This window comes from Pocillopora verrucosa, chromosome 14 (assembly GCF_036669915.1).
Source record: "Pocillopora verrucosa isolate sample1 chromosome 14, ASM3666991v2, whole genome shotgun sequence".
Taxonomy (NCBI): domain Eukaryota; kingdom Metazoa; phylum Cnidaria; class Anthozoa; order Scleractinia; family Pocilloporidae; genus Pocillopora; species Pocillopora verrucosa.
This window is the reverse complement of record NC_089325.1, coordinates 3,547,124-3,562,845: the sequence shown is the minus strand read 5'-3', so window position 1 is coordinate 3,562,845 and position 15,722 is coordinate 3,547,124. Positions and strand designations below refer to the sequence as shown.

Below are 15,722 nucleotides of genomic sequence, written 5' to 3'. Positions count from 1 at the left end.
ATATTGCACTGGCTAATATGTCTGAGAGTGATAAACTTCTCACGTAGAGATTGAAATTTCTCACGAATGGGCTCTTTTGGATCAGGCTTCGCTTTTTGATTGGCTTTTTCCAAAGAAAGTAGAAAATAAGGCTGTTGCCCAGGAAACCCATGATGCCAATACTGACGAGAATTGAACAGATGATGGACTTTACGGTGGAATCAATAGGCATGAAAACGTACACAGCAGATGCGTTTGTACTACAATTCATCTGGTGGTATGAATTGTTTCTTGACATGTTCCATTGTTGGCACCATGTTTCAGCCATTTTTAAGAATATCAGGCTATTAGGGAAGAAAGAAAAAATAAAAAGTTTAATAAAGTCTCCTTCTTACCAAAAAAAGCTAACAGTTGGTGAGTAGCGCTCAAAAAATAACGACATGTTAAAAATCCATTTCTCGATGTTTGAACGCAAAAAGCATACTTTCTAAGTCGAACTGGTTTTGCCTTTCTTCTCTTTTCTGTAAGTTTTACCCGTTTTAAAAACAATATTCTAGTAAAAAGATGTTTATAACTTTTTCATAATTTATTTCAGTCCCGAAAGTTTAGAAGTTATCGGCCTCGATCTCATGCACTCGACCCAGTTCTCCTGACTCGTGACTAAATCCACTGTCTACTTAGGATGTAAAGAATATCAAGTCAACCATACGAGTGCCTCCGACTATCGCCATTTGCTGCGTGAAATTTAATCTTTAGATGGGCTGAAATAAATTACTGGCAATTCCGGTCGTTGGCTTGATGTGGAGTGGAGAGAGCCGAGGGAATGACGAATGAAAAGCTGAGTCAAGGCAATTTTTTCAGAATTTGCTGACGATCTCACTTCCCCGTGTTAGTTGCAAGCGGTAATCCTGCCCCATCACGTCCGGCATTAAAAAAAGAGCAGCTTGTAAAAAATTATTTTTTCGAAAACAGGAGGCAAGAGTCCAATCCTGTTATAATTGATGAAGTAGACCCTTTTAAATTAACTACAAAATTTGGTTTGAAAAATATATTTCAAAAGTTCATAAATTTCACAAACAAGAGTAACACATTCACGATGAAAGAAAGCTAGATAACTTAAAACTAACTCAGCTAAAGCAAAAGACAACAACGAGAACAACGAAGCACAAAAGCGTTGACGTCAGTTTTTCAATGTCAAGGTTTAATTACGTGGTGGACGTGATTGGTTCTTTTTATGAAATCACGCGCGCTGCGCGATGGGCTTATGTTGCCTGCTCGCGTAGCCAATCAGAACAAAGGATTCACTTTATATAGCCCAAGGGCGCCGCGGGCTGTTTAATGAAATTTTTTACTGTTAATCTTTTAAAAATGCATGCCTTTCAAACATTTTGGTCTTAATAAACCCTCTTACCCCAAGATTTTTTGACAGATTTGTACGATGATGACCCCGAAGGATGCCTTTACATCTTTTAAGGAGTCCGAAAGATCTGTTAGCATTTTTCTTTTTGAGCATAAGAAAACACTTTTTACATAAATCGAGCGTTTTACGCGAATGATCGTTAAGTAGATAAATACGGAAGTTGTGAAAATTGGCGCTAATGAGATTAGATCATCTCTCATATGACTGGAAAGAAGCAGAAACCATATAATTCGGTGAAAACGAGAATAAGCCATCTCGCACAGCGACAGGCATGAAGCAGGTGGATAAATGTATAAATGTTGATAGTAGTTATACCATTCAGCTCAGCAGAACAGGATTATTAGCATGATAAATTAAAATTAATTACTTACAGGACAAGCGTAAGTGGCCCAAAACTTCGAGAGGCGAATATCACTGCCTGTCGAAGATAAGTTGCTGAGATGTGCTATCGAGTCCGTTAAGAATCTTCTTGAAGGTCGGCTGGTTAGTTGTTCAGAGCTTATAATCATTTCACTTCACACTCAACACTTTCTCAACAATAGCGCCTTTTTTGCCAAAAATAATACCACTTCCAACACTCAGCTATTGACGCATTTCCAATTAATACAAGGCATATTTTTTTTCGCTGCACGCATGAACACAACAACATGAACGTCGGAACTTGAACTTTCTTATAGGCCCAGTATAGAAGAGGTTCTTGGGACTGTTTTGGCCTTATCTCACTGCCAATAAGAAAAGGCTAAAACATTGGCTAAGTGTGTCAATAAGCTCCAATCATTTCTTAAAATTGTAATTAACGACGGATGCATGCGCACTCAAACTTTTGTTTTTTTTGGCTCTCAGATGCCTGATCAGCTGGACCGGATTAGCTTTTTCTTTTAAGATCATTGTTTTACAATCACAAAGGCACCACGTTTTCGCTGTACTTATTCAGAACTTTGAGTGATGTCTGCGTAGAATTAGAGCGTTTTTAGTGGAGTAATTGAGAAAGTTGCTGGGGGAACCCTTGATCTAGCTGAAAACGTTGGTACAAAAGCTAGTTAAAAGAATATCTGACTGAGGTTTCTACTTATGTTTTTGGCTACAGGAATTTTCAATTTGCTACTTCATATAACTCAGTCTAATTTGTATCTCGGTAACCTTACCTTGTGATAATAAGCGTTGATATTTCAAACAATGTTTTAATTTAAAAATAAACGACGAATAACGATGAGCAATGAGAATAATTGTAGATAGCATTTAATACGCCACGTAATAGAGCAGGGCAAATATTGAAATGTAAATTCTTTATTAGGATAAAATGTTTTATTGTTACGTAAATGTAGTATATTTATAACAAAGCTCTAATGGAAAGTAGTTGTGAATATGAAAGCAATCTTCGCAGTAAGGAACACTACTTGAGCAGTAGTGAAAATAAGGCCTTAAAAAAAATTCAGGTCTGCACTGGATTTGAACCCATGACCCCTGCGATACCGGTGCAGCGCTCTACCAACTGAACTAACAAGCCAAATAAACCTGTGAAGTGGTGAATAAACGACTGTGGATATATGAAAGTCATATATTTGAATTACGGATAAAGACGTGAATATGAAAGCGATCTTCCGGCACTAGGAAAACTACTTGAGCAGTAGTGAAAATAAGGCCTGAAAAAAATTCAGGCCTGTACAGGATTTGAACCCATGACCTCTGAGAGCGCTGCACCGGTATCGCATGGAAAATATTGATATAACTCTGTACAATAAGTGGTACATGTATACGTGAAGTTGAAAGTAACTTCTCGGAAAATTGTAAATCATGGAAATATTGGTCAGTTTCGTATGTTAGGCTGCGTATTGGAAGTCTTGCATATATACAAAATTCTGTACTGTAGAATTTGTATCTGTTTGTTATATGGTGATAAAACAAGTCATACAACGTTAAGTCTGCAGCAGACGTACCTATTCATTTTCCTATCCTATTTGTGCGTGTCTCTTACTTTTAAAAAATACACTGCAAACAGAAACGTAACGGAAACACTAACCATTGTGGTATTTCGTCCGCAGAGAGACTGAGGACTATTTTGTTCCCATAATGCTTCAAAGCATACTCACGTGAATGAAAACGAGATTGTTCCAGTCGCCGCCATCTTGAATTTCGCCTTCAACTTTTTCCGTTAAGATGCGCTAATTTTTTTTACTTTACACATCTTTTCTTCGTCCCTTTTTATCACCCTGATGGATACTGGGGACGAAGGTATTTGTGAGGAATATGCCTCATCGCTTGAAGACTTGACTTTTAATTCTAAACCACTAATTAACGTGCTCACGATGCTTGCCGAAGAAAACAGTCAATATGCCGAGAACATAACAAAGCTTATTGAAAAACGCATTTGTCAGGTGTGTGCTTATACTTTTATTTCTTCTACTAGCTTCTTAATGAAACAAAAGCTCTCCGGTTATCGAAAGCAATGTTTTTGTGCCTTAAAACATGGAAAAGCTATTGATGTATTTACGCTAATGGTATTTTTATTTTTAGCTGAATATGATAGAATACTTTGTTTTCGTTTATAGTAATATTAGTTTATCGCTAGTTTAAGTGATTAGCCCACCGACTGACTGCAAAATAATTTTTGCATACAAACTTAGATTCTTAGATTTACATATAGACCTAAAGTGAGTTTATACTGATACTTCATGCCTGCAAGCTCTTAGGGTCTTTAGAATCAATGTATGCAATGCAGTCCTTGATTCTTGGTTGGCAACAATAATTCCTTGGATACATGCTGGAGCAAGGAATTTTACTGAAAGATGGCTTGCGGTTTTGCCATTTTACCATTAGGATGGGGAATGTGGGCTGCAAAACCTGGCATGGGTCTCCAGCCTTTTAAGTGAAGTACTTGTTACTGTGTTGACAAACTTCAGTGTGTATCCCTATTAAATCACACCAAAATTCACAGCTACCAGAGCACAAATGTAGAAAGTTCAAGGTGTTTGTATTTATTTCTGTAGGCAAGCTTTTTAGATATTGGAAGTGACATTTCTCATGTTCTTTTGCCACCATGGTAGCATACTTTAATTTTTCAATGATAAGGTTACATAAACATTTTTGGGGAAACTATTTTGAAAATTATAGTACCACAGAAGTATTATTGTGTGCAGTGTGAATGCTTATCCTCAGTCTAGTCTAGATATCATCATAGAGACTAAGAATGCATAGAGAAAAAAGTATTTAATTCATCTTTACTCTACAATGTTGAATTAAGAGGACTGTAAGGGACCAAGAATTATTAACTGAGGGAAATAACAAACAGTGCAATAGTAGTGGAGGTGTATTTATGTTTAACATGTTTTTTAGACTAGGCACCCACACTGTAGATAAGAAAAGTTAAAAAGAGGCAACTATGAAATAAGCACCCACCTCAAATAAGTACCTTCTCCAAATAAGTGCCTACTCTTTAGGTTGATAAATTTAAGGAATGCCCAGGGCACTTATTTGAATTAATATGGCAATATGTAATAAAAGGTTTTAAATAAGATTTTTCTACAGAAAAATGTTACACCCCTTTTGAAGGTTTTGGAAGTAGCTCACTTAATCTCGTACTTAACATGTACATGGTGTCAAAAATTTTCATACAATTATAAGTTTAAACAATGAAATGTTGTAATATGGTGTTATTTTACACCCTTAAAGGAAAGAAGTTTAAACATAGGGTAGTGAAATGAAGGTTAAATAACATGGTAGGAATAACAAAGGTTTTTTTTTGTTTTTTTCTTTTTAGATTTAATTTAAACAATTATGCATGATTATTTCCACCAAGAATTTGTTCAAGCAGGTGTTAATGCATACTCCACTTCTAAACAAATATTGTATTAAATTTATTTTGTGAATATGGCAGATTTTTTTGTGTGGAAAAGATTTACTTTTTAAATATACACTTTTGCATAGCTAATGGAGACCAGAGTACAAGTAGAAGTACAAACTATTCTGATTTTTGTGTCATTGGTCAGATAATTTCTTAGTGCTTATTTTTTCCAGTGTTTCATAATTGTTAGTAAAACATTAGGTAGTAGAACATTGTTCCTTATACTTCCTGATACTTTTTTCTCTTATTTCATTAGTTTGATTCATTTTCAAACCTGATTTTCTTTCAATTATTGTTTTTACAAATTCCTTTTGCTTATTTTTTTCCAGCGTTTGATAATCGGTGAAAAAACATTAGGTAGTAGAACGTTGTTCCTTATACTTCCTTATACTCTTATTCCATATTTCTTGTCATAGGTATCACAACAATTCAAACTACCTTCACTTTATTTGCTTGATTCCATCGTGAAGAATGTTGGAGGAGGGTACCTGAAGCTTGTTGCAGATATTATGGAAAATAGTTTTACCTGTGTATTTGAAAAGGTAATCTATGTGTTACAAACTCCAATACTGTAATGGCATGCTCTGTAACTCAGCTGATTGGCTAGCTTGAGTGCTGTAATATAGGTGTAAGGCAGGACAGTTATTGGTTTGATTCCTCTGCAAACCTGAGTTTCTTTCAATTATTGTTTTTTTACAAATTCTTTTCATGTGTAGGTTACTGTGATTACCTTTCTTTTCTTAAAAATGTATTATTCATTATTATGTAATAATTATTTTTCAGGCAGATGAGAAGACTCGTCGGGATCTGTACAAGTTGCGGCATACTTGGCAGCAGTATTTTCCAGCGAAGATGTTGCATGACTTGGATGTTGCTGTGAATAAGCATGACCCAGGATGGCCCATTTCTCCTGCTCCTCCACCAAGTCCCTCTATACATATTAACCCAAAGTTTCTGCCAAAGGTACTTTAGCTTTTTAGTCAATTTATTGGTACTGTGTAAAGAAAAAAAAAGGAAAGAGGGACAATTAGTTTGGAATTGAGGGCCACTGTTATGACATAGAGGCTTTGTTAAGCCCTCAGTCCAGAGCTTCAGGTTTCTAATGAGCCCCCCTCCAAACCTCTTCCCCTTTCCCTGAATTGAAACTCCAAAATAAAAACACAAGGTAAACTAGTTGTAGTGTTATTGAACTATTGTCTTTTTAGTTGGCTTTGGTAGTGTTTCTGGTAGGAATATATTTTTCCTGCTGCTAGATACTTACATGTAACAGGGTTTTCAAACTAAGGAAAGGAACATTCTATATTCCCATTAAGCTTGGAGTGTAGCATGAGTTCAGGTGAGAAGTCAACTAACATTGAGGCTCTTATTGAGTTTTGAGCCCCCCTTCCTAACACAGACATGCATTCACAATTGTCTTCTGTTTCTCCTCATTTCTTTTCTGGAAGCTCTGAAAGCTTTTAACAGCTTGTCAGAGTGTTAAGTATAGTAGAACATGTTTCCTAAAAGTGAAGATGACTAGCATTACTTTAACATGAACCTGCATCAGTATTCAAACCTTTTTTCTCAAACAACACAGGCTGAAAAAACTGGTGCAGTTTTAACTGGCAGCATAGCTACACCCCAGGAGCATAAGGTTGTTGTTGACCACCAGCAGCGCTTGCTTGAGTTACAGAGACTGCAAGAAGAACAGCTTAAACTGACGGAACTTGAGATTCAGGAGCACCAGATGAAAAGAGATCTTCTTCTCAAAAAGCAACAACAGGAACGAAAGCTCCTTCTCCAACAACAACAGCAGCAAATTCTCCACTTGCGATTGAAGCCAGAAAGTACAAAAGACTCAGTACTTTTAAATGGGGTGAGTACTTTTTTTAATTATGTGAGTTGTTCAGAAATTTAGATTGTAATGAGAGGGGATTTTTTGTTGTTGAAAAAAGGTATGTTTATCCTGTCCCCTTTACATTGATGTTTAGAGAAGATCTTTCTCTAAGCTTCTGGGGTTTACTCCTCATGGAAGTAGTTCAGCATTACTTTTGCATGGTGATAGTGCTCTTAACCCTTAACAGCCTGATATCAGAATGCAGGTTCGACTTACTTTTCTCTTTGCATTTCCAATGGTACTGACCAGGAGAGTTTTTTGAACATTCAAGAGCTTCTCAAGTGGGTGTTTATTTGCTGTAGATTCATAACCTTAAATTTAATGTTTGTTAAAGTATGTAGATATTCGATGCTAGTTTTTCTTAAGGGTTAAAGGGTTAAGCATAAAGTTTAAGAACAGCCAAAGCCATTATATTCTTTTATTTTTAATGTTGGCTGAAGCATAATTTGCTAGAATTTTGAAGACAAAATTTTAGTTTATCTATCAACAGCCTCCCAATTCTACACTAAGTGAACCAGTGTCAACGAAAGCAGAGACTACAGAGAAAATGCAAGAGACACTTAGTAGCCGTGATCCACGCATCCGCCAAATTGAGCCTGAACCTGATCATATTCCAGAGCCAAAACATTTTGGTGATTCTTCACAACAAGATTTGAAAACTGTCCCAATCCCCAAGATAAAAAGTGTTCAGCATATGTCTGTGGCAGCCAATTCATCAGAAGGCTCAAATAGAGTTCCTTCAGGAACTCATCTTGAAAGGGAAGTTACAGGCAGTCCAAAGTATGGTGACTTGCAAAAACCATCAAAGCCTAAGAGTACACACAAAAGGCGAAATTCTGGTGACTGGTCAAGCCACTCACCAAATCATGAAAACCACAAAGATGAGCCAGAAGATATTCAAGATATCAGAGGGAAAGCTCGAAGGGGAAGAAGAAGGTCTGTTGAAAGGCAGAGAGAAAGAGGAAAAGGTGAGAGGGGAAGAGGTCGTGGCCATGAACCAGGAAAAAGGGGCAGAGAAATGGATCATGAAAAAACTGAGCGTAGAATTAACAGAGTGCCAGACAGAGACTCCCGACATACACTAACTGCTGGGAGACACGATGAAATGAATCATCCTTTTCGGGATGATTTTAGGAAAAGGAATAAAAATTTTTTGCCACAGAAAGAGCATTTAATGAATCAGGAAAACTGGAGGAGGAGTGCGGCAGAAATACCAAATGTGGATGAAAGATCACGGCTTGGAAAACGTGGACCTGAGGGGCCATCCAGGAGAGACAGATACGTAGATAAAGATTTCAGGGGTAGCAAAAGTCCACTCTATGGTCGTGAGGAATTTGTTCGGAAGGGAAGTCCAGGAATACGTGAAGAGAGACCAAGGGGAAATGGATATGAAAGAGAACAATATGAAAATGTTGAACACTTTAAACCACATCAAAGCAGTCATGAAATGCAACAAGATCCAGACTTTCAATTTAGAGAGGAAGTGCGTGGCCATCCTCCAGTTCCTTTTCATGATGACCCAAGAGAGAGACATCTGGGAGAACCTCTATCAAAGAAACCAAGACCTCTTCTCTCAGATGTAGAGATAACTGAACTTCGGAACAGAAAGGGGGCACTCCCCAATACAGGAAGAATGACACCACCACCTGTTTTCCATGAAGGTTTCCTTGGAGAACCTATGGATATTCACCCACATCCTATGGATGCTGAACATCCTCTACCTCGGGATCATAACTTTGGGCCTCAAGGTCCAGGAATGCGGAGAGAATTTAGACCTCGTACTCCACCTAGGCAACAACATCCTGGAGAATGGACTCCAGGGTTTGAAATTCCACGTGAGCTCATGTTGGATCATCAAAATGAAATCATGAGGCAGGTCAGTGAAGGTCGTTGCTAAGGTTCTCCATCTATTCCAAGAAGTGTTCCATAGATTTTCATCTTTATATGCTGTGGTCTTAAAAATGTATTTTAAGCACCATTATATTTTTTTCACCTAGGCTGAAAGTCGTCTTCAAGCAGGAGATTTGACTGTGGAGCAACATGAAGATTTAGTGGATAAACTTCACCAATTGTATGAGCTTCAAAGGCATCCTGATTCAATGCTTCTGTCACGAGAGAGCAGGCCTCCACCAAATTCTGAATACTTACCTAGACATATGATGTCCTCAAGATTAGAGGAACCTCCATTCAGACCAGGTGGATATTGATCCCATATAGTTTTTTGTTTTTTTTCGGTGATTCAGTACTTATACGACGGGAGAGAAGGCTACTTGATATGTAACAAAATTTGTCAAAAAGGAAATGAATACACTTGTTCAGTGTCCTTAGTTTGTATTTTCTCAGGCTTGCCCACAAAAGGACCAGTTTTGAATCAAAGGGAGCCATACGATTCCATCAAAGTTTTATTTCTGAACCTGTACATTTTTTCTTTCAGGGGGTCCATTGGATAGGCCAGGAACTCCACCTGAAATAGGTCCTGGAAGACCAAGATATGATGGTCCTCCAGAGCATCTCAGAATACAAAACAGAGGTCCTGCTGCCATGGAACCAGGCCACATGATGAGGGTTGATGACCCCAGATTTGAAGCTAACGAACCTGAAATGAGGAGATTCAATGAGGATTACAGAGGACCGCACACAGAAGTGGATCGCCCCTCACTTGGTAGACCATTGCCAGTGGGTGGTCCTTCCATAAGAACGGACAGACCATTTGACAATAGTCCAAGGGTTGATGGTGGGTTGAACCCTCAGTTTCCACATGGGAGGCATGTGGAGGAGATTGCACGACATCCAGGCAATCATGAAAACAGCCCAGGGTCCGTAGTAACACCCAGCACACCACCAAGGCAGGAAAAAGGTAAGTTCACTTTAAATCTTTAACTCCTGAAAGTGACTGGCTTCACTTTTTTCCGTACAGTATCACCTTTGAATCAATTTTAAAGGTCATGAAAATTATGGAAATGATCACCAATTTAGGAAGCTCCTGGTTGTCGAACAATTTCTCCTTGTCGTAACCCTTCAAAATATAGAGAGCAAAGTTTGGGAATATTACAATAAAGGTGTAAAGATCTAATCATTGAAATATTGTGCTTTGGCTGCATGTGGAAAAAATCTTCCTTGAGGAGAGATACGTGGAACAATGTCAATTTTTCAAGCAGAACGTTTTAGATGTGGTTCATTCTTGATTATTGATGTGAAATATTAATCAGTCACGTATACATATATACATATATATACATATATATATATATATATGTATATATATACATACATATATATATATATATATATATATATATATATTTATATAATAAGCTTAGTTATGCGCGCATTCTGTTTGGTTCTCACTTATGATCTATTGGAGGACAGACGTATAGGTGACGTCAACACTAAAACTTTATTAATTCTTTATTATATAAAACAAATAGATTCCAAGTTGCCGTGCGTCTGTTCAGTAATAGATCACAGATCACGCACGGCAACTTGGAATCTATTCGTTAAATATATATACATATACTATTTCCCTTTTGCAGGCCAAGAAGTACCGATCACTCCCAACACCATGATGGAGAAGAGGTCTGTTGACGATCTCTTCCGAAAACTGATGGATTTCGGAATAATCAAGGTGATGCCTGAACCTGTTAGTGAACCCCCTCAGCATGTCGCCTTACCAGCTCCCCCTCAGGCTGAGATACAAAAGCCACGACCCCTCCCTGGACCACCTGTTTCTCTTCCCGGCCTCTCACTACCAGCCATAACTGCAGAACAGACGCAACCTCCAAAAGTGGAGAAACCAGTCATTCCACCGATAAAACTTGTTCCCGAGGACCTCAAAAAGTAAGCTTATCGTCTTGGGTATTACAACTGATCACCTGCAGGCAAACTATTTTTGCGCCCTTTAATGAGTTTCGTCAAATCAAAACCAGGTTTATCAGAACGGAAAAAGTCTGAAGGAGCTAATAAAAAACCCTAAATAAAACAAAAACTCTACGAGTGCAAGTAACCAAGTCGCTCGCGGTTGTTTCAAGTTGCATCTGATCGGTCAATTCGATTGCTCTTTTTTTTTTTTTTTTTTTTTTTTTTTAAGACCAATCCCAGAACGAAGTGAAGCAAAACCGAAGTAATCTTGATTTACTTTCACACGAAATTTGCCTCAGTTTCAATGTCACACTGTCTCTCTGTATTTTTTATCACTGCGCAGGCGTCACGATAGTGTTATCGCCAGTCTTTACGATGGCACGCAATGTTCATCTTGTGGGCTGCGGTTTCCTGGTGAAGCTGCAAAGATCTACCGTGAGCACTTGGATTGGCATTTCCGTAAAAACCGCCGAGAGAAGGACGGCAGGAGAGTGGCACACAGGCAGTGGTACTTTGTTGTTAAGGACTGGCTTAATTACGAAGAGATATCGGATCCAGACGAAAGAGGTAGCGTTTTGGCGTCTCCATCGGCAATGTTCAGTAATTTTTTTTTTTTCGGGGATTCCCTTAAATTTTTCTGTACTCCTTTTTCTTCCAGATGGGAAGAAAAAAGTGAAAAAAAGAAAAAACAAACACACATACATACGCACAAATGAAATAATTAAAAAACCCGAATATTCGAATAAAACAGCGACTTTTTATGGATAGCGTGTCCGGCAAAACAGATGAAACACAACGAACTAGGTATGCCACAGATAAATATTGTCTGTATATCCGAGGCAGCTGGTGTATGCCTTACGCATATAATCTGATTTTGAAGAACGACTTCGTATGAAGATAACAAGTCGTTATGAGTGCGTGAAACATGTTCTATTGTGCAGTGTCGCATTTTTTTTTCCTACAGCAAAGAGTTCGTTCTTTGATATCAGCAAGGGGGCTGTAGACTCTCCAGATCCGTTGAAGGAAACAGAAAAGGAGTTTGCAGATGGTAGCTGTCCTGTGCTTGCTGGTGACACAGAAGCTGAAGCGGTAAGGGTGCTCTGTTAGTTCTTGTTACCGAAGAACCAGTTGGTGAACAAAATAACTTGGTTTTCACCAACGGAGTTGACAATGTAAACTGTCCACCGTAAAGAGTTTCTTAAGCTGACGTTTCGACCGTTAGCCCTTCGTTAGAGGGAAAGGGCTGTATTTTCAACTCATTTCACAAAACAAAAGTATCTTGTAAAACCCTCCACCGAAGCAGCCCCACAGTTTCTTAACCCTTTCCAGCCCGAGAGCTGGCACAGGATGCTAGTACATGTTTAATATTTATTCATTTTTTATGAAATTTTCACAGCCTTAAGGTAAATGAAAGATCTGCACATCGAAGACATAACATCATGGCCCCACCAATTTAAGACTTGGTTTACCACCCCAGCAACTTTGGGAACTTTTTGTCTTTGTACTGTAATGGTTCAGGTGATATCTCACCACAATCAATGTTCTGAGAGCTGCAATTTAGGCTTTAGTTTAGTGGTATACCCTCAATATACGAGGCAAACAAAACATTTCCACGTTTTTTTATTTTTACTTTGGAAACTTGTGTCTTTTCAGACTTATCCCCTTTATTTAGTTGAGTAGCGGTTTTGACCAACACCTTATTTGTTTCCTAGGAATGCGACATCTGTTGCGAGAAATTTGAGCAATTCTGGGAAGAGACTAATGAAGAGTGGCATTATAAGTCTGCCGTTCGCATTGATGGCAAGGCGAGTTACTATTTTTTCCGTTGTTTTGTTTTCTTTTTCCTTAACTAGCTGTTTCGCTTTAGAGGTTTGTTCAATGTTTTTATGCTGAGTTAAAATTGGGTTGCAGACGTACCATTATTTGTGCTATCAAGACGTCAAAGAGGTATGTTTATTTTTTCATGTGCAGAAAGCTGTTGCCCTAAACACATTTGTAAGTCATGGCTCTTCAATCTATGCGGTTAAAGAGATTGGCTGAAATGTCTTTTGTTTGAGTTCTTGCGTTATATTTTGTGTTATTTTAATCAATTTTAAGACATCGTTGTTTACTTTTGGAGCATATGATTTCCTTGTAATCTAGACTTCAAGCAGTTCTCTTTTTCTCAGACCATTGCACAAGAAAACGAAGGATAAAAGAAAAGAAAAAATTAAAAAGATAAACCAAAAACAAAACAAAAATCGGTGCCTTCTTTGTGCTAAGTTCTCGCGCAATGCCCCTTGTTGTTGTTGTTGTTGTTGTTGTTGTTGTTGTTGTTGTTGTTGTTGTTGTTGTTGTTGTATGCGTTACCCGGCTGACTGAGTTGGGAAAGATGATCTGCTTGTAGCTGCTGTGGGGTTCCTATCTAGTTGAGATATTCTGTTTTTTCGTCCTCCTTGTTGTAATTCTTTGTCATTATCATTGTATTTATTGAATAAAAATAACAAATATGATATTGAAACATGTTCCTAATTCTTACATGTGTTTTACATGTATCCGTTTGCCGGACTGGAGAGAGACTGTATGGTATGCAGGTGTTGCAGTACAAGTCTCCAGAAACCAGCAGGAATCTAGAACAACTAACGAATTCCTTGCGCATTTTCTTTCTTCTCCCCTTTTACTTTGTCTTTGGTACAATCATTGTACGTTTTGCCTTTTCATACCACCGTGTCACGTCTAGGCCCAAATTCAAACAGAAGAGGACGAAAACGAGCAGGAGAAAGACGATGAAAACGTTAACACTTCTTTGGAAGAAAAATCGCCGACAAAAGATGGAGCAAAGACAGAGCAAAAATCTCCGCAAAACGGTGAAGCAAAGGCAGAAGTGGAACACGCGGGAGGTCGTGATAGGGAACCAAAAATACCTCAGAATAAAGAGGCGTCCGAAAGCAACCCTCAAAAAGGAGAGACTGATAAATCAGATGCGGAGTCTTCGACATGTGAAGGAAAGGGCGTGGTTAGTTTGTCTAGTAATGTTAATGAAAATAAAGAAAATGAAACGAAGGGTGATGAAACATAGTCACTCTAATTCAGGGCAGTTCCTTGATGGTCGGTCCGTCTTCTATTAGCATTTCAAACTGCCAAATTACATGAAAAAGAAAGAAAGAAAAATTGTTTCAAAATCATTCCCTCCTTTGTCCCCTGCTTGGAATCCCAGCTGTTGATTGTAATTTCAGTTGTTTCCTTGGCGTGAAAAGCGCGAAAGTTATTAGAGACTTGTTCTGTGCGCATGCTTCTTGAAGAGGTAAACCCCCTCGGCAGTTTTGGTTGCCACTGTCATTTCCCCACGTTCCGATAATTTTTTTATTCATGATGATTATGTCACCTTATCGGCGTTCTTGCGCGCGATGGAAGCCTAACGTAACATTGAAGCGTCCGGAGCTCCATCAGATACTCTTTATCAAAGATAATTCGGACTGAATTTTGAAGAAACAGGCCGTTTGAATGGAGTTCAATTTAGCTAACTCAAGAATAAAGATAATCTTCTTGAGGTGTGGTAACTTGCAGTATTACTGCCTACCTGATGTACAATGCCTACAAGCTGTGGAAATAAAGAATTTCTTAGAACTTGCTGCTGTTGATTTTGTTATGCTTATTTCTCATTATGTTACTAATAGCAGGCTATCGACCTGACTTGAAATTTTTCATGGATTATTTCTCATTACTCAACATTAGACGAGTTGTGCGTGTAGAATTTCCTCATCAGGATTATTTTCAAGTGGAACTGAAAGCCCGACCGCTGTTTTTACGATAATTTTTGTATTGTGAAGTAGGTAAAACTGAAAACTTTCGCTCTCGCATGAGTAGCAGGCTCATTAAAGGAACAAGGCACCTGATACCCAGACGCGTTTATGGAAGAATTGCTTGTGATTTTCTTCCTTGTACCCCATTTTACTTGTTTCCTGCAGGACCTGCTACTCAGGCACCAATTATGAGGACTTGCGAACGTGTGGTTGTGATGGTTTCCTTAAATGTACTCTGATCACGTGAATGAAGAATAAAACGTTTTGAACTTTACTACTGACTCTGTTTATTGTTTTGTAGAGCTTGTCTTGAGCAATGTTCAGTTGAATGCTTTTCGATTAAGTGTGGTAGAGCCAAAACGAAATTGATCACCATATGTGGCCCATTAAGTTGAACCGACCAAACTGCGTTAAGCGCGGGAAAACGCGGCGACAAAGTGGTGATTGGTCTTAATTTTGCATCTGATTGGTTGAGAGAGTGGGGCGAGTTTTTTGGATCAACCACAGAGCCAAGTAAAGCGAAAATAACGCAATCACGGATTACTTTCGACACTTAATTTAAAATTGCCCCAGTTGACCATGCCTTACAATTGTTGTAAGAGATCAGCGGCATCTCCTACAACAATGTTCACGCTTTGCCGGTAAAGCTAAAATACACGCAGACCAGGACACTCACACAAGAATAGATAATAAGGAACGGAGCATTAGAGGAGATAACAGATCAACGGAAATTCTTAACCGGGTGTCTAATGCATCTCGCGCTCACGTCTATATAAATTAAATCCCACAAAGGAATGAACTTCACGTTTTAAACACTCTCCTGTGCAGGGGTTTCCGGAAGGATTATAAACATGCAAAATTTACTTTAATCCTTTAATCCCTGAGAGTGACTGGTATCGAATTTATAATTTCTCTTTGAATCAAACATTAAGGTCATGAGAATAAAAGAAATGATATTCAACTAAA

The 15,722-nt window shown here is 38.3% G+C and overlaps 1 protein-coding gene across 1 annotated transcript; it reads left to right on the top strand.

Moving 5' to 3' along the window:
- The first annotated feature begins 3,519 nt into the window (after positions 1-3,519).
- LOC131769354 (pre-mRNA cleavage complex 2 protein Pcf11-like) lies at positions 3,520-15,024 on the top strand. Its single transcript, XM_059085077.2, has 13 exons — positions 3,520-3,774; positions 5,657-5,782; positions 6,024-6,203; positions 6,817-7,095; positions 7,607-8,992; positions 9,114-9,312; positions 9,551-9,973; positions 10,650-10,953; positions 11,318-11,541; positions 11,939-12,063; positions 12,687-12,779; positions 12,886-12,921; positions 13,694-15,024. The coding sequence occupies exons 1-13, from the start codon at positions 3,613-3,615 to the stop codon at positions 14,030-14,032; spliced, it is 3,876 nt and encodes a 1,291-aa protein (XP_058941060.2). The 5' UTR covers positions 3,520-3,612; the 3' UTR covers positions 14,033-15,024.
- Positions 15,025-15,722: the final 698 nt, after the last annotated feature.